Genomic DNA, 18,294 nt, shown 5'->3' with positions numbered 1-18,294 from the left:
GCCATATACACGGGGGCTGGCAGGTTCGAACGTGGCCCAGGCCTGCTAAACAATAACTGCAACAACAAAAAAAAAATAACCGGGCATTGTGGTGGGCACCTGTAATCCCAGCTACTTGGGAGGCTGAGGCAAGAGAATCACTTAAGCCCAAGAGTTTGAGGTTGCTGTGAGCTGTGACACCACGGCACTCGGCACTCTACCAAGGGTGACATAGTGAGACTCTATCTCAAAATAAATAAATACATAAATTTAAAAAAATAAATAAAATAAAGACGATCTGATCAAATGAATATTGGCTCAAAGCCAGATAAGAATGAATGAAGACTTCCTTTGAGCTCAGGAGGTTTGGAGCCTCCTGAGAATCTCCAATCCAGGAAAACATTTTATGATGATGATGATGATGATGATGATGAAGATGGGCTTTCACCCTGTTGCCCAGGCTGGAGTGCAGTGGCGTCATCATAGCTCTCTGCAACCTCAAAGTCTGAATCTCAGGTATCCTCCTGGCTTAGGCTCCCGTGTAGACGGAACTACAAGTGCGCACTACCATGTCTGGATAATTGTTTTCGTTTTGAATAATTTTTGAATTTTTTGTAGGTTGGTCAGGTTGGTCTTGAATTTCCGGCCTCAAGCAATCCTCTTGCCTAAGCCTCCCAAAGTGCTGGGATTCCAGGCGTGAGCCTTCACACCTGGTCCCAAACCAGGAAACCTCTGAGGACCACCTTGAGACTTCCAGTCTCACATCCTCTGCATCCCTGGGTTCATCAAGATCCATGGATCTGAGGGAAACTTCCACCAACCTTCAAGCAAAGAAAGAAGAGCTGGTTCTACAGAAAACTGCTTGCACCATGAAGAACATTCTGCACTGAAGGACATCTGCCTGTGGAGTGTTTCTAATCAAAGTCATTCCCTACAGACTGTTATTATGGAATTAATAAAACATTAAGTGAGGTCATCAGGACAGATGGAGGAAAGGGTTGAAGCCTCGATTAAGCCACATTTTTATTAAAAAATACAATTCTAAAACCAAGTTTTGATCCAGATTACTATGAACTGTGGTGATAGTTTAAATATTGCTTTATATTAAAGGTCCTTAAATTTGAGTGTTATTCTCCAGTTTGTTATTTTGTAGCAACTCATGTTTAAAGCATTATCAGGGAAACATGATATTTTCATCAGGATTTAATGACCGAAGGAAAAGCAGTGGGCTAAAGAGTTCATCAATCATTTAATGAATTGGCATTATCAGAGCCAAATGAAAATATTGTACTAAACACATTATGTAACCCTGCAGTGCCCTTTATATTATTATCATGATTCTTATAATCTACAGTTAAAGTATCACAGAGGAAATTAACCATGACCTAATAAACAAGGACATTTGTTTTTGTAATTTCATTACTGGGGATGACTAGAAACAACCAAAGGCAAAAACTATTTCGTTCTTAATATTAAAATCAAAGATAACACTAGTAAGTATCTGACTTATCTCAGGTTATAAAATTACAGCATATAAATATGAACATGAAAACAGAATTCCATTAGAACTGAGTCATTTTTACTAGTATTCATGAACATTTCCCACTATTTTTGTCACAGTGACATGATTTGTACCTTATCATGGAATACAGCCTATTCTTCTAGTCATTCAGACTCTTATCTCTGCTCATTATTACCACTAAAATCTTTAAAACCTATAAGCTCATAAATTTGTGAGGATCAGAATTCCTCCCGCAGGTACAGAGAAGATTATCAATGAGTTAGGAGTCTAACTCTGGAAGATCTATTTGATTTTCATTACCTATCAATTTTCTCCTATCACCTTGAAGATATGAAATGAATTAAAAGTAACATTTGATAAAGAACTAACTAGCCATTGTGAGTTGTTAACAGCTCCACGGGAAAGATTTTCCATGTGGGCACGATGGGAATGCCTCATACTTTCAGGCCTTCCTCAAAGCTCCTGTCCAAGTGGACAGTTTTCCCTGCTGCCAAACTCTCCTGGGGGCACAAAGGGAGAACACAGCAGCAGTTGCAGCATGCAGCAATTATTACTAAACAATAACAATAGAAAAACAAACTATTAGGAAGTGAAGAAAAAGTATACATATATTTAGTTTCAAAGAAAAAAAAACATTTGTAGATGCTGGCAAGAAATCTGGTGTGAATACGTACATCACTTTGGTAAATCCAGAAATACCCATGGCTGCTCACACATAGTTGGCAGAAAATCAATTGATACTTAAGGAATTCTCTCACAGATCTAAGTTTTTCAACCAGATTGAGAAATTTAATTCCTGGACAATACTAGTGGTAATATCAAATTATTTAAGCAAAAGGAAAAATCACCAATTCCTTAGATTCATGCTTACCACTGGTGGTGGCTGGTTGGTATGTGTGTGTGTGTGTGTGTGTGTGTGTGTGTGTGTGTGATATACCAGAAGGGGCAGTGAAGTGCACACACATAATTTATATGTATATATATTTATATTTTTATAAGAAAAAAAACGAATTGCTGATGAATGTCCTCAGTATAAATTTCACACATTAGCTACAAGTTATGGACGCAGGCGCCTATCTGGATGCCATCAGAAGACAATTTGACTTACTTGCATGCATAGGTGTCTACTGTCTCAACATACATGCACGCACCCCCGTGGAGGCAGTACCCATCGTGAGAGGGGGGACAACCCGGGTAACTGTTTCTGACAGGATGGTGGCCATCTTCCCTGAGGTGAGAGGGTGGAGTTGAGTCTAGAAGAATCCAAGACATTACTTTTACTTTCTGAAGTGATGAGGGTCTTTCAGGTATGAATATCAGGAACTAATTTCTGTGAACAATTTATAACATCTTTTCGTGACAGTAGAACTACCAGGTTCCCTTACCTAGCCAAGCCATAAGTCAGTCTTTTTTAGGCTCAGTATTATCTGATACAAAGCATTCTGGAGGCCGGTAAGAGAAGGGCTAATCCCAAATCATCATATGATTCAGAGTCACTGAACTCATTATAAAAACAAATCTGTCATCACAAACTAACCATGTGAAATGACAGCTAGCTTTAGGTCTTGTTGAACAGCCGGTATCTCTACGGCTTCAAGACTCGCCACCAATACACAGTCTAATACTGCCATATCCTGGGAGTCTCAAAAATTTCTCTCACACAATGCTGCTTCTAAAAACTATTTAACTTTCAGGGGGACCCTCAGAGACAAGACTGTAGCAGCTTTGACAGAGAGGAAATATTACCACAAGAGAGGGAATGTTAAAGTCTCTAATGGTTCACTGCTCCTTAAAAGGGAAACACCAGGGTGTGTAGATGACTCTATAAATGTTAGCAGTTTTTTATTATCTTTAAGAAGAGCAAACTATCTGAGCAAAATAATGTGTCAAAAAGAGAGAGACCAAGCAAATAAAGAATTTTTTTTCTTTCTTAGGATGTTTTCTGCTTGCAGAGCTAAGAGGCAAACAGGGGCCGTGATGGGAAACAGCCCAAACCTGGTTCCCAGGGTCTAGGTGAGGCCAGCTTCCCTTTTGGGGTGCTGACAGTGAGATAATATTGCTGTTATGGAAAGAAGGTTCAGGAAACAGGAGTTAACCACTATGAACCTTTAAAAAGAAAGAGAAGAGAGCTGGAGTTCTAATTCAGATGAAGAAATACTGACTTCTCAATGTTTTAAAATCCTAGAAAATGATTCAAAATGCTGAGTCCCAGACCTCCTCACTGACCTGCCTAGCTCTGCACAATTTATCCAGCAGCCCCAGAAAATTAACATTAGAAATTAGGAGACGAGTTGCATAGTTAAAAAGAAACACTTGTATTGAACATATTCAACCTTTATTGAACTGTGAGTAATAAAAAATGATTTATTCTAGATGCTATTAAATTAAGAAAACTTGGACCATTTCAAATTCTCAAGCCCCGCATTATCCTAACTAGGAAAGACAGCTCTCCAGTGTGACGGAACTACATGACTTTTAGACTCTCTAATATAAACACATTCAGGTACAGAATTTCCCTGAACCAACCTGTTCCCTTTCGATGCAGACCGCCCCACCACCTACCAGGGCAAATCAGTCCAGGTTCAGACAGGCGGCCGGCACACATGCAGGAGTAGCCTCCCTCTGTATTTGTACAGTTGGCGTTCTGGCCACAGCTGTGCACCCCCAGGCGGCACTCATCAATATCTGTTAGAAACGTCAGAGTAGGGAGAAGTGGGTGCAGAGGAAGGAAGAGCATTATACAGTTGGAAAGTCCAACATTCTGGAAAGGGAGCACCTTCAACCTCTGTCACGGTACATGTCCTCAGAGCCCTGTGCATTTTCTTAGGTTTAAAGTGACTATCATGAAATTTGGAAAGAGAGGTGAACAGAGTCCCTTGCTGCATGCCCATGCAGGTGTTCTAAGCTTCTGACAGAAGGCCGTAAGTTTTCCTCCGACTTGGAAGGAAATAAACTTCCCAAAGTTGGAGATTGGTAAACTACCTCTAGGCAAACATTTTGAAGTTCAGATCCTAAAGATTCATACTTAAATCCTTTTCAAATAGGCATCCAGCATTTACGTACATGTTATATCAAATACATGAGTTTTTTTTAACATCAATATGAATTCTATAAATACATCATCCTTTCTTTCCCAGCTACCTAACTTTTTCTTTCTCAACTAATACCACCCTACCATTTAGGTTCTTTCTTCCTCTTGATTTTACATTATTGATGACCAGAAGAACAGGCTTACTGCATTCTTGGATCCCAGTTTCCTCTACTCCAGAGCCAGAGCCAGATAATTTTCCCTAAACCACATGACAATAAATCCATCATTGCACCACTTTACTCAGTGGCTCCACTGGCTCTCTGTTGCCTTGGGCTGTGCTGTCCAATATAACAGCCATCGCCAGCTGTGAGTGAGTTCTGGGCACTGAGATGTGCTGCAAGTGTAAAACGCATACCAAATTTTAGAGACTTAATGCCCTCCCAAATATAAAAATCTCAATTTTTTATATTTATTAGATATTAAAATGTTAAATATTTTGGATATACTCGAACAAATAAAAAATATGATTAAAATTCATTTCATCTGTTTTCCTTTTTGTAATGTGGTGAAAATTTAGGACAGCACTGTCCTAGAGAAGTAAAATCCCAAATAACTACCCTCAGATTTTCGTCTTCTACACATGTAACCCAATCTATCGTTACAGACTGAATTGTATGCCCTCAAGTTCATATGTCGAAGCCCTAACTCCCAATGGGACTGTATTTGGAGACAGGGTCTATCAGGAGGTCACTAAGGTTAAATGGAGTCACAAGGCCCTAAATCAACAGGATTGTTGTCGTCAACAGAAGAGAAGAAGACACCACAGCACACACACTCTTTCTCTTCCTCTGCCCCCTTCCCCTCTCCCTGTCCTCTTCTCCCCATCTTCCCCTCTCTGTTTCCACAGAGGAAAGGCCATGTGAGGACACAAGGAGACAGTGGCCATTTGCAAGGGAGAGATCCTTCACCAGAAACTGAATGAGCCAGCACCTTGATCTGGGACGTTCAGCCTCTGGAACTGCAATAAAATAAAATTCTGTTGTTTAAGCCACCCAGTATCTATGGTGTTTAGTTACGGCACATACCGCCTTACTAACCTCAGTTTCTTCCCCCACACATAATCTCAGCTAGGCCCTTCTCTATCCCCCCCAATAAGACATACGAGTTGTTCATGCCCAGAATGCTCCCCACACAGCTACATTCTCATCCCCTGTGCTCCCTCCAGATGACACTTCCCCCCGATGTCATTCCCAATACCTCAGAGAGATAACTCTCCCAGTTCTGAACTTCCACTGTGGTTTACTTGTCTTAAGACATGTTCTTTTCTTCACCACTTATCACAGTGATATTTCTTTTAGAGCATATTCTCCTTCCAGGCAAGGACTACCTTCCTCATCCTGGTATTCCCTGTAGTTACCTCCATTCTGTGCCTATGCGCCCCAATACAGAGCAATTAAATACTTCCGACATTGAATTACTATCCTAATTGGATAGGACTCCATGCCAGCCAGCCAGGGATCCTGACACACTCATTTTTTTTTTTTTTTTGAGACAGAGTCTCCCTATGTCACCCTTGGTAGAGTGCTGTGGCATCACAGCTCACAGCAACCTCATCCTCTTGGGCTTAAGCGATTCTTTTGCCTTGGCTTCCCAAGTAGCTGGGACTACAGGCGCCCGCCACAATGCTTGGCTAGTTTCACTCTTTTTAAAAACAGACTTCCTATTATAATTTAAATAAACTATCACCTTAAGAGAAAGAGAGAGTTTTCAAAGAAGCAAAAACAAAGATGTACACTTGGCCAAGAAACAACTATTCTTAGTAATAATAACAACAACACTTTTATACAGCATTTACAAGCCAGCCATGGTTCAAAGTATTATGTCTATAGCTATATATGGGAAGGGGAGGAAATGGGAGCGGGGAGAGAGAGGGAGAGAGAGAAAGGAAAAGAAAGAAAGGGAAGGGAAGGACAGGAAAAGAGAAAGGCACAGGAACAAGCTCCCATGGAGCCCAGGGACTCTGTGTCAATCAGGCAGGCAGGGTCACGTCACCTTGTTGCAAGCTCAATACTGGAAGGAGGAGGGTTACTAACAGAGTGAGAATCCAGAGTCTAATGAGTTTAAACATCTAAGACAGGATACCTTCCTTTCTCTTCAAGGAAATTAAATATGAAATCTGTTTGTCTAAATTATCTATGAGTCTGCTTAATTAGAGCAGTGACATTTTCCTGACTGACAGCCAAATATGTGCTTAAAACAGCATTTACACATGTCTGTGGACTCCACAAAACTAATCTGATAAAGATCTGATTTAAATCACCAGATCCAGAAAATGGATAGTTCTGACTGATCTTTCATCTTTAATCTGAACATGAGAGAAAGCAGTACCATTTGAGTTTACTCAGGCATCTGCCCCTCACTGCGAAAAGATTTTAGTATTTTCAGAAAAAGAAAAAGAAAATACTGAAAGTGAAATCTACAAGCCCTGTAATATTTCAGATAACGACTTGGATGGCTCCAGGCAGGTCTTTGGATGGCTCCAGGCAGGTCTTCACTTGTACACCGATGTCACGCTACTGACACCTGGAAAGCCACAGACATTCATGCAGTGAACTCCCAAACCAACACGCCACACCCAGCCTTGGCAGAGGACGGTGATTATGAAAGAGGTTTTAATCATTTCTTACTTGTATCTAAATGTCAGTGGCTTGACACTCACACCTATTGAACTTATCAGGAATCATAGGAGGACCCCATTCACAGACCACACCCCTTTTCTTTATGCACTCAGCAATAACTTCCAACAAGCCCATGTTGGCTCTGAAGTTCGCTATTGCACTTGCCTAATTCAGTGACAGAGATTTGCCGTCCAACTCTCTTCATGATGGCTTCAAGGTATGTAGTATTGACAAGACACTGGTGTCACTCAAACCCCAGAGAAACAATGAGGAAGGCAGAGGGGTCAGGGGTTGAAGCTGATTAGCACAGTCAGAGCACAAGGGCGTACATCTGTCTGTGCACCAAAAACTGAAACTTGTCGGGTCAAACAACTCCTCTTTTAGTCTTGACATGTGTGTCACCCCAGTTATATCCTGTCTTCTCTCGGCCCACCACACCCACAGTGTTTCCTGATTTTCAAGGCCTGTCCCAACCCTCCTTCCTTGGCACATGTACATTCTTACCGAGACAGTGGACCCCATCTCCTTGGTAGCCTTCCGAGCACCGGCAGACATAACCACCGTTAGTGTTGATACACTGGGAGGAGGTGGCCGGGCACACTGGGACACCCAGCTCACATTCATCTATATCTGAGAGCAAAATTATAAACTGGTAAGATATTTAGGCAATCCTGGTATCAATGGGACTAGCAGGAAAGAATAAGCATAACTTTGTAATATATTCAATCATTCAGGCCTCTGTAGGGACTGTTTCCAAACGTAATGCATCTTGAACTCCTGAATCAACTTTTCCAGCATCTCCACCTGTCTGATTAGCTAAGTATGTATAAATAAATCACTTTCTGCCAGAGTTTCAGGCTTTCAGGACTGAGATCTTTCTTTCCAGTGCCCACTAATTTACAATTTTGAGGATATCAGTAAAGAAATAGGAACCTTTCCATCACAATCTATTTATTTGACTAAAACTTATGACATAAGCTTTGGTGAGGGTGGGGAAGTTGTGTTTTCATTGGAATTAGCAAATTCATAAATTTGCCTTGAATTCAAATTCCTGTTTCTGAGGATAATTATAAATTCTTCCCCTTAATGTCAACTGCACGTATTGTATACCTTAATATAAATTCATTGTAATATATATTTATTTATATCATATTTTCTATGCATGTCATCCATTTTTTTAGCTTACATTAAGTAATGTATGCAAATCTACTTGATTATTACCTAAATCCTTCTAGAGATTTTGAGTCAGTGAGAGCAGAGACAATGTTTCTGGTTCACTATTTTCCAAATATGTGAAAATACTTGACCTTGCTCTTACCAAAGCATAGTCTTCCATCCCCAGCAAATCCTTTCATACACTGACACGTGGCGTTCTCTCCCTCGGAAACACACCAAGCATGCGCGCTGCATCCCAGGGGAGCACAGTCATCTTGGTCTGCACACAAGGAGAACTCCACATGAGTATTTCCAGATCTTAGAGAAGAAAATGAGCTCTAATATTTTGGAGTCTACCAAACCATCCATCACTTCCTTTCCTAAGTTCTGGGACAGGTTAATCTCCAAATAGAAATACTTTGTTGACCTATAAGCTATATCTACATTGAAAGATTCATAAGCAATATTTCTGTTTACATGCTCTCAGCAAACTTTAAAGAACTATCTGATGTTTGAGGAGGCCTGTGTGCTTATAATTTTTTAAAAGCATTTGGAAATTTGCACAATAAAATTCTAAAAGTAAATACACTCATATTTCCAAACACTTATTGCTTATTTGAAAATTCTCAACCATTTTGATAAACAAAAGGGAATCCTTTCCTTCCCTCCCTCCCTTCCTTTTCTTCCTTCCTTCTTTCCTTATTTCTTTCTTTCCTTCTTTCTTGACAGAGTCTCACTCTTTTACTAGAGTGCTATGGTGTCAGCCTAGCTCACAGCCACCTCAAACTCCTGGGCTCAAACAATCTTCTTGCCTCAGCTCCCCAAGTAACTAAGACTACAGGCACCCACCATGATGCCAAGCTAGTTTTTCTATTTTTAGGACAGGGTCTCGCTCTTGCTCAAGCTGGTCTCAAACTCCTGAGCTCAAGTGATCCTCCTGCCTCAGCCTCCCAGAGTGCTAAGATTATGGGCATGAGTCTGGCCAGGAGTCTATTATTATCCCCCAAAGACACAATAAGTACCAAGTAGAACTGTGCACCAACAGGGCAAGGAGATTCAATCATAAAAAGATTTATTGTCAATTTACTAATACCATATATGATAGCATATGTATGTCGCGATGTGTTTATTTTCAAGATTTATGCAGTGACTTGCAAACCTCAAGGCACTTTTACAAAGTCATGAATAATACAAGTTAAGGCTGTAATGGATTATTTCATTTCATACTCCATTGAAATGCAAATGCCCCAGGGGACAGAGTTTCATGTTGAGTCATAAACATGAGCAAGTTTTTTTCCCCCTTGCTGTAACTACTTTCGTATGTAATCATTCTCTAAATACTGCTCTCCCCAACTCCACACACACACTTTCTTTGGAATTGAGGAAATCTGACATACCACGATCAGATATAAAACATCATCTGCCTATGTCTATTCACAGGTAAGTTTGCTCATCTGAGTAAAGAAAAGATAAAAGAAGTTTTCCAAACTTGCCTATAAATTACAGAAGGTGAAGTGATCTAAGCAGGATTCAGGTGCCACGTGAATTCAGATATTGTGTGGTCGTGTCTGATTTGCTTAGCTATTTGAGTGAAAGGTCACTCTGCTGAGAATATGCCCTTCATGCTTGCCTGGCTGTCTCCCATCACTCAGGACTCTCTGGGACAGGTAACTACAGACCACGTCAATTACCCATTTAATTCGGTTTTCATTTGGAAGACTAACTCCCAAATAAAAAATCTGCTCAGAGTGTAAACAGTATCCCATTACTGAACACATTTTAAATTATTTGCAGAATATCTTAAATTAGAACATGACTCGGTTTATTTGGAAACTTGCAAACCTCTAGGCAGCTGTGCACGATGAAAAGCAATGGGTGTGCAGTTGTAGGGGGATGGACTAGAGCCAAAGTCTTATTTATTTATTTATGTTATTATTTTTAGAGCCAATGTTCTTTCTGCCACAAACCAGCTCTGGAAGGAATGCCTGTGCTCACCTTCCTCTGCTCTAAAATACGGTGACAATTTCTGCCAGGTCTATTTCCCATGATGGTTGTGAGGAATGGAAGAAAAGGTGTTTTTAAAAACAAATCCTTCAGTTAAGAATTGAAAAACAGTCTGGGCCTAGTGGCGGCCCTAGCCTGACACCTGTACTCCTAGCACTCGGGGAGGTGGAAGTGGGAGGATCTCTTGAGCTCAGAAGTTTGAGACCAGCCTGAGCAAGAGCAAGACCCCATCTCTACTCAAAAAGAAAAATTAGCCAGATATTGTGGTGGGCACCTATGTCCCAGTTACATAGGAGGCTGAGTAAGGATCGTTTGAGCCCAGGAGCTTGACGTGGCTATAAGCTAGGCTAGGCCACTGCACTTTAGTCTGAAGGCTGGGACAACAGAGTAAGAGTCTGTCTCAAAACAAAAAAAAAAGAGAGAGAGAGAAAGAGAGAACTTAAAAATATTAAACTTACTTAAATAAGGATTAACCTTATCACACTAGAAGGGGTCCCAGGCCTTGTTAGTAAATGCAATTTTAAAGTTTTTTAAAAGCATTTTTTTTTAGCTTTTTGTTTTGTTGTGTTCAAATAAAATGTTACTCAGCACTATAAACAAAATGTTTCTAAGTTGCACTGCTTGAAGGGCAGTGACATTTAGTGTAGGGATGGGGTTTGCAGAAACACTAGAGAGAGCTCAGCCCAGTTTGAAAATCACTGGCCTCCCATAAAAGATTTAGGTTCCCTAAAGTAGTTACATACCATACAAATTATTTGGCATCTTATGATAAACATGCAAAGTAGAAAAGAATTCCAATTATTTGCTGTTTATGGACTTTCAGCAGCAGTTGAAGCAATCAACCTATATTTGCTTATTAATTACTACTATCAACTTCTCATATGAATGGAAGTTTAACCAGATGGATCACGTACCAAAAACACTAGGTATGGATGAGGACTGCAGATGCACAAATTTGTTCTGTCCTGTTTTTTACCTTTGTTTCCAATCCACAGTTTCCTATAAGAACATTCAGTCCAAAAACTCAACATGCACAGTTCATGTGGTTCTAACACAGGGCCATCTTTCTCAGGCACACCATTCAGGAATGAAGAAGAACTTGACTCCAGGGTTTGGCTTCATCAGAGGTAGCCAACATTAAGTTAGAGACAGAATTCAGAATCTCTCACTGGTAGGATGGAAATTGTTGAAACAAAGTTCTATTGGAAAACTGGTCATTCATACCTGACACCATGATTTCAGCAACTAGCATGTACTGAAATTCTGTGATGCTGTCTTCCGACACTCTGGTCTTGAATGAGGTGTTCAAGGGTGTTACTTGGTTACTGACATTAGCTTCACCACCTAGTGAAGGTCAACAGATACAATTAATTTAGCTTTTCTAGGAATATTTGATTTCATCTGTATTTATGGCTGTTCTTTGGTTGTGAGTTCAGAATCATTCTTACAGTAAGAGGATTCAGAGAAACCGGCAGGGTTTTGATGACTTAGAAAATGTCACCCCAATAACCCACAACTGCTCATTTTCACCCAGTGCCTTTGATGGCCTCGTGGGGCAGGAAGCCAGAAAGATAGAACTCATTTAGGTCTTGGCAAAAAACAAGAGTAATATACAAAATCCTTATAAACACAGTCAGCTCAGAAACAAAGCCCACCGTTAAGTGAGGACAAAATAGAGAGACGATCCCCTCGACGTGTCTTCCATACTCCCTCCTTCTTCTTAAGACTTCTTTCACACTGACTTTCCTAGCATTTTAAAGTGTGAAAGGGCATAAACAATCCATGATTTAATACAGGCACAAGCTTCATGCACCTTCCCCCTTCCACTCCTAGGACGTGGGAGAAATGGATTCCCTCAGACAGCAGTGCTCTAAACCAAGTTCCACAGACTACCCAGAGCCATAGGTCAAAATTCTTTCCAAAACAATATTGTGATGTTGTTTGCCTCTTTTCACTGTGTTCACGTTCACACGCTTATGGCAAAAGCAATACTGGGTACAACAGCAGGGGCCTTAGCGTGGATCAAGGCAGTGACAGCAAACGCTACCCATTAAAACACAAATTACAGTAAAAAAAAGTTTCACAAGAAGATCATGATAAAGCAGTAAGAATTATTAATATTTTTAAACTTCTCCACCATTGACTACATGGCTTTTTAATATGCGCTGTAATAAAATGGAAAACACACATAAATGCTTCCTCTGCATACTGGATTCGTGACAATTATCTGAGGAAAAGCACTTAAGGGATTTTTGAGTTGCGAGTTGAAACCAGCCTCTTTTTTTCACTGAACGTGATTTTTACTTGAAAAAATGATTGACAAACTATGTTAGTAAGACAGGGCCTTTGGCAAGGATTTTCTCAAAAATGAATGACATGAGCCTATGACTTTAAGGAAAACAACTGGCAGTATTTGTTGCCAATGTCAGATTCTGCATTGCAACAAAGCTTCTGGCAACTTCTGCCTGCCCAGTAGTTTCTAGTATGGTATCCAAAAACCAATATGCAAAAAAGGCATCTCAAAAGACTATTAAACAGGGTGGCGCCTGTGGCTCAAAGGGGTAGGGCGCCCGCCCCATATGCCGGAGGTGGTGGGTTCAAACCCAGCCCTGGCCAAAAACTGCAAAAAGAAAAAGACTATTAAACAATTCTCCCTTTTTTATCCCTCTGTGTGAGGCCAGTTTTTCTGGGTTATATTGTTTTTCTTGCAGAATTAACCAGAAAGACAGATTTTCTCCACAGACTTTGACCAAAACACATAACAGATTTAACGTAGAAATAGAAATAAGAATCCAGCTGTTCTCCATTAAATCTGACATTAAAGATGTAAATACAGGACAATGTCACTTACTCGCTATGTACCTTTTGCTTGGGAAAAATATTTATTTCAGTTATTTTTATAAAAAATGTGGTATGTTAATAGATAATAAATTTATTGTAATTTTTTCTTTTTCTTTTCTTTTTTTTTTTTTTGAGACAAAGTCTGACTCAGTTTCCTAGGCTGAAGTGCAGTGGCATGATCATAGTTCTCTATAAACTCAAGATCCTGATGTGATCCTCCCAGTTCAGCCTCCCAAGGTAGCTGGGACTACAAGCATAAGCCACTATCCCCGTCTAATTTTTTTATTTTTTGTAGAGATAAAGTCTCACTATGTTGCCCAGTCCAGTCTTGAACCCCTGGCCTCAAGTGATTCTCTTACCTTGGTCCCTCGAAGTGCTTGGGATTATAGGCATGAGCCACTGCACCAAGCTATTACAATTTTATTTTATTTTTTTTTATGCTTTTTGAAACAGAGTCTTGCTATGTTGCCCTTGGTAGAGGGCAGTGGCATCACAGCTCACAGCAACCTCAAATTCTTGCGCTTACGTGATTCTCTTGCCTCAGCCTCCCAAGTAGCTGGGACTATAGGTGCCTGCCACAATGCCTGGCTATTTTTTTGTTGTAGTTGTCATTGTTGTTTACCAGGCCTGGCCTGGTCCAGGTTCAAACCCACCAGCCCTGGTGCATGTGGCCAGCACCCTAACCACTGAGCTACAGGTGCCAAGCCAATTTATAATTTATAATTTTTATTTTTATTTTAAATTTTACTAGCATAAATACTGGTAGGTATAAACCACATAAAAACTATTTGGGGTTGGGGCGTCACCTGTGGCTCAGTCAGTAGGGCGCCGGCCCCATATACTGCGAACCCGCACCGGCGGGTTCGAACCCAGCCCTGGCCAAACTGCAACCAAAAATAGCCGGGCGTTGTGGCAGGCGCCTGTAGTCCCAGCTACTCGGGAGGCTGAGGCAAGAGAATCGCTTAAGCCCAGGAGTTGGAGGTTGCTGTGAGCTGTGTGAGGCCACGGCACTCTACCGAGGGCCATAAAGTGAGACTCTGTCTCTACCAAAAAAAAAACTATTTGGGGTTACCGATAATACTTATAACAGTGTAAAGTGGTCCTCAGATCACGAAGTTTGAAAACTTGTCCTAAGGCAACAAATAATAGGAAGTTTTGAAAATCCCAAATATCCAATTCTGTCCAAGCATAGCTCAATCCATTTACTCATTGTCAGTCTACCACCTAACATATTCACCATGCCTACCAGATAAATAAAAACTTTAAAAGACATTTTAACGAAATTTAAGTCATCTTTGGTATATGCTTGGTAGAATGAGATGAAGAGGTGAATTCAAATGTGCCTAAATTGTTCAGGTAGATTTTCAAAGGAGCAAATCATACTAGTGGTTACATGGTCACTACTGGTTTCTTCCCTTCTCTTCTTCCAAGTCATATTAAGTTGTAAAAAAGTAGACCAGAAGCCTTCTTCAGGTTGTATTTTCCAGAGTTGTTTGATATCCAAAAGTTATTTTTTATAAAGGACGCTTTAAGACTTAGCATGTGGGAGGGGAATTGGGTTATATATTACTAGCTCTAAAATTCAGAACATATAACTTCTAAACAAAATGCCTCCAAACATTTTTGTGACATTATAAACTTCTGCCATTTATTTCCAAGCCTGGCCCCAGCCCACTGTAGAATGGGGAGTGGGGTGCAGCAGAAGACGTTTATAATTAGAAGTCAATTAAATGCAGTCTGTAATAAGGAACTCAAAACTCATCAGGGGAAAACAAACTCTCACCACTCCTAAAAACAGGGAAGTTTGAATAACACAACATATTAAAAATCAGCAGAAGCATAGGGATGGATGTACAGCTATTCTTTAGCCAAGGTTGGATAATTTACCACATAATATATTTTATTACCTGCTGATACCTGGTGGCCATTCAGAACCAGACACGTTTTCCCATCTGGGGCTTTCATAAAACCCTCATGACATGAACACCAACTAGTTCCAAACCTCTCTTCACAAACATGTTCACAGCCTCCATTCTGATGTAAGCAGGGATCTGCTCCTAACAGAGAAAAGAGGCAAATTCACAGATGGGTTTGGAGACAAAATGGATGGCATGGATGCAAATCAGTTCACAGTTTTTGGGGAGGGAAACTCAACCATATCTAAACAGAGGGTGTATCAAGAGCTATTTCAGAAGCGATCCCATAAGGATCCTTTGATTCTAAGATAAGCCCAAGATGTTATTACTTTATGAGCATTTATTGAATATCGCCAGTAGTTTTGTTCAAGAAGTTCTTTAGTCAGATGCAATTCTTATTTCCTGACCCCAATTCTAGTCACGCTGACACAGGACAATTGCAAGAGAAGAGTGACTGTGGGATGCTGGATGTGTTTGCATGTGTTTACACACCTGTCTAAGGCTCACTTGCTGGCACTCCCAGGGGCATGGAACAGTCCACGTGTAGGTAGAAGCTTCTGTTGTGGGTATCTAAATTGCCTGCCTAAGTGCCTATAACCTAAGCATCTTTGAAATGTAGCAGGTAAGTAAAAGCTGTTCAGGAACAAAAGAGGAAATTGGAGGCATAAAGCCCAAATCACCAAAACTACCAAATTGAGGATAAACTACCAGATCGTCTTAGTTTAAACAAAGTCCAAATCTTAAAAAAAAAAACAAACAAAAACAAAAAAACCTTAACATCTACGCAGATCAGGAAAAATTACAAAATTCTCTCTGACCCAATTCTCCAGCACACCAGCAAAAAATTAAAATAGTCACAGATTCCAGCCAAGGAAAGACTGTGTAACATGTCCAGTGTACCTGGTTTTGCCAATGGATGAACCACAACCAGTGATGAGGGCTTCAGCATGCTGCCTCGGAGACGTACCCTGTTTTTGCCAGTCCTCTTGTTCACCCTTATTACCGATGGCATAGCCCAATCCGAGAACCACACGTGATCCTCAAACACAGCTACAGCAAATGGGTGACCTGGAAAGAACTCAAATCTATTAATACACCTTAACTGTCTTTGAAAAGAGTATTTACAAATGAACAGGGATTGAAACTTACAAGCAATTTTTATGTAATTGAAATTACATTATCTTGCTAAGCAGCTAGCAAGATCTAAGCCATTGACCCACACGAGCATACAGGAGGTCCCCAGGATGAGGGAACGACATTCTGGAATGGAAGCCTGGTGGTGTGAGGTCACAGCAAAACCCATTATCACCCAACACTTAGAGAGTGGGAGAATGTGGGCTGATTGTCATACTAGAGGAAGAGACCCACTGATAGACTCAACTTGAGAACGCTGTTTTACTGCTCTTTAACTTGGGTTCCTTGTCTTTTGAATGGCAGTGACAAGCAGTAGGCCAAACGCACAGAACGTTGTAAGATTTATGGTCATTGAATATGTCTTTCACTAGCACATTTCCCTGCATTAGTCCCCCCCCTTCCTCTCTCTCCTCTTACTTAATACCAGTCTGTTGACCAGTGTCCCTGGTGTCCCCTTTCCTGCCTTCTCTAGAGCTTTGATCCATCAACAATCCCTCCTTTCTCTTCACTCTTCATCCCACCATTCTATTAACATCCTTTCTCCCATCTTTATTTCTTCATTCCCTTGACTCCGCTGGCTTTTCTGTGTCTCCTGGTTTCTCTTTCCAGCCAAGTGTTTTGAAAAAGTCATTTCTTGTTTGCTGCCTCCATTTTCATGGCTCCTATGGACACCAATGTGGGCCCCCTCCTGAGCCCACCTCAATCAAACCCATCTCTCTGTGCCACTGAAACTGCTCTTAGAAGGTATCCAAGTATTTAATAAGCAAGGAAATGTTCTAATATACTATCTCAGGAGGTTAGAGACTGAAGCGAAGGAGGCCCAAGTTTGAAAGCTTTTTTTTTTTGAGACAGAGTCTCAAGCTGTCACCCTGGGTAGAGTGTCGTGGCGTCACAGCTCACAGCAACCTCAAACTCCTGGGCTCAAGTAATTCTCTTGCCTCAGCCTCCCAAGCAGCTGGGACTACAGGTGACCACCACAATGCCTGGCTATTTTTCTTTTTGTTGCAATTGTCATTGTTGTTTAGCAGGCCTGGGCCAGGCTCGAACCTGACAGCCTCCGGTGCATGTGGGCAGTGCCCTACCCACTGAGCTATGGGCACCGCCCTGAAAGCTTTAATCATATCATTTCCACCGGCCAGTTGGTTTATAAATGAGCAATGGATTTGATGGATTAGAATAAATATCTTCCCCTACTCGTGGCACATTCAATGACCTGTCCTGGTGGTGACGGCGCTCCATCTGTCTTTACTGACCAGGGACATTAAAATATGTTTTTAAATTGACAGATAAATTATGTTTTTATCATGTATAACTAACATGATGCTTATGATGTTTGGAAGTATATATACATTGTGGAATGGTTAAATCTCACCAATCAATAAATGCATTACCTCATAGTTAATCATTTTTGATACAACATCCACTCTCTACATTAAAAATCCCGACTGGTAATTGAGAAGCCACTGCATATCACCAGTAGATGGCACTACAATGATGGGAATGGTTATTTAGATAATTTTCTATAAAATTATTTGATAATGGCCCTCAATAGGAAGTTGCATTACTCAGAGATTATAATAGTAATACAAACTATTCCCAAAATATTTGCTGTGCTTTTTGGTTTAGAATATGGTGTCTTTACATTCTAGTTAGAAATGTCCAAATCTACTCTCTTTCTACCCTCTTATGTCAAAGCTATAATTTTACATTTATTTGAGTAATGTATTTTTTTCAATATGTGACTTCCTCACTGGACTCTCTGACTTCACAGAAATCACATTTCTAAGTATACAGTTGAGTAATCTTGCAAAACTGAAACTCTATCCCCATTAAACAACTTCCTAGTTCCTTCTCCCCACAACCTCTGGCAACCACTCTTCTGCTTACTGTCCCTATGAATATGACGACTCTGGATACCTCAGATAAGTGGAATGGTACAGTACTTGTGTTTTTTGACTGATTTATTTCACTTGGCATCATATTCTAAAGCAATAGTTCTCAACCTTCCTCATGCCCACTATTAAAGGTTCATCC

The 18,294-nt window shown here is 40.5% G+C and overlaps 1 protein-coding gene across 1 annotated transcript in view; it reads right to left on the bottom strand.

The window, feature by feature from the left end:
- The window catches only part of EGF (epidermal growth factor), an 86,405-nt gene that overhangs the window by 12,729 nt on the left and 55,382 nt on the right, over positions 1 to 18,294 (bottom strand). The window contains exons 14-20 of the mRNA XM_053565908.1: positions 16,027 to 16,194; positions 15,118 to 15,267; positions 11,594 to 11,713; positions 8,529 to 8,645; positions 7,715 to 7,840; positions 4,064 to 4,186; positions 2,610 to 2,754 (exon numbers count right to left, since the gene is read on the bottom strand). Coding sequence (XP_053421883.1) covers positions 2,610 to 2,754; positions 4,064 to 4,186; positions 7,715 to 7,840; positions 8,529 to 8,645; positions 11,594 to 11,713; positions 15,118 to 15,267; positions 16,027 to 16,194 — 949 coding nt within the window. The remainder of the gene's footprint in view (positions 1 to 2,609; positions 2,755 to 4,063; positions 4,187 to 7,714; positions 7,841 to 8,528; positions 8,646 to 11,593; positions 11,714 to 15,117; positions 15,268 to 16,026; positions 16,195 to 18,294) is intronic.

This window comes from Nycticebus coucang, chromosome 1, assembly GCF_027406575.1.
Source record: "Nycticebus coucang isolate mNycCou1 chromosome 1, mNycCou1.pri, whole genome shotgun sequence".
In the NCBI taxonomy this organism is placed as follows: domain Eukaryota; kingdom Metazoa; phylum Chordata; class Mammalia; order Primates; family Lorisidae; genus Nycticebus; species Nycticebus coucang.
This window is presented reverse-complemented; position numbering and strand designations above follow the sequence as displayed.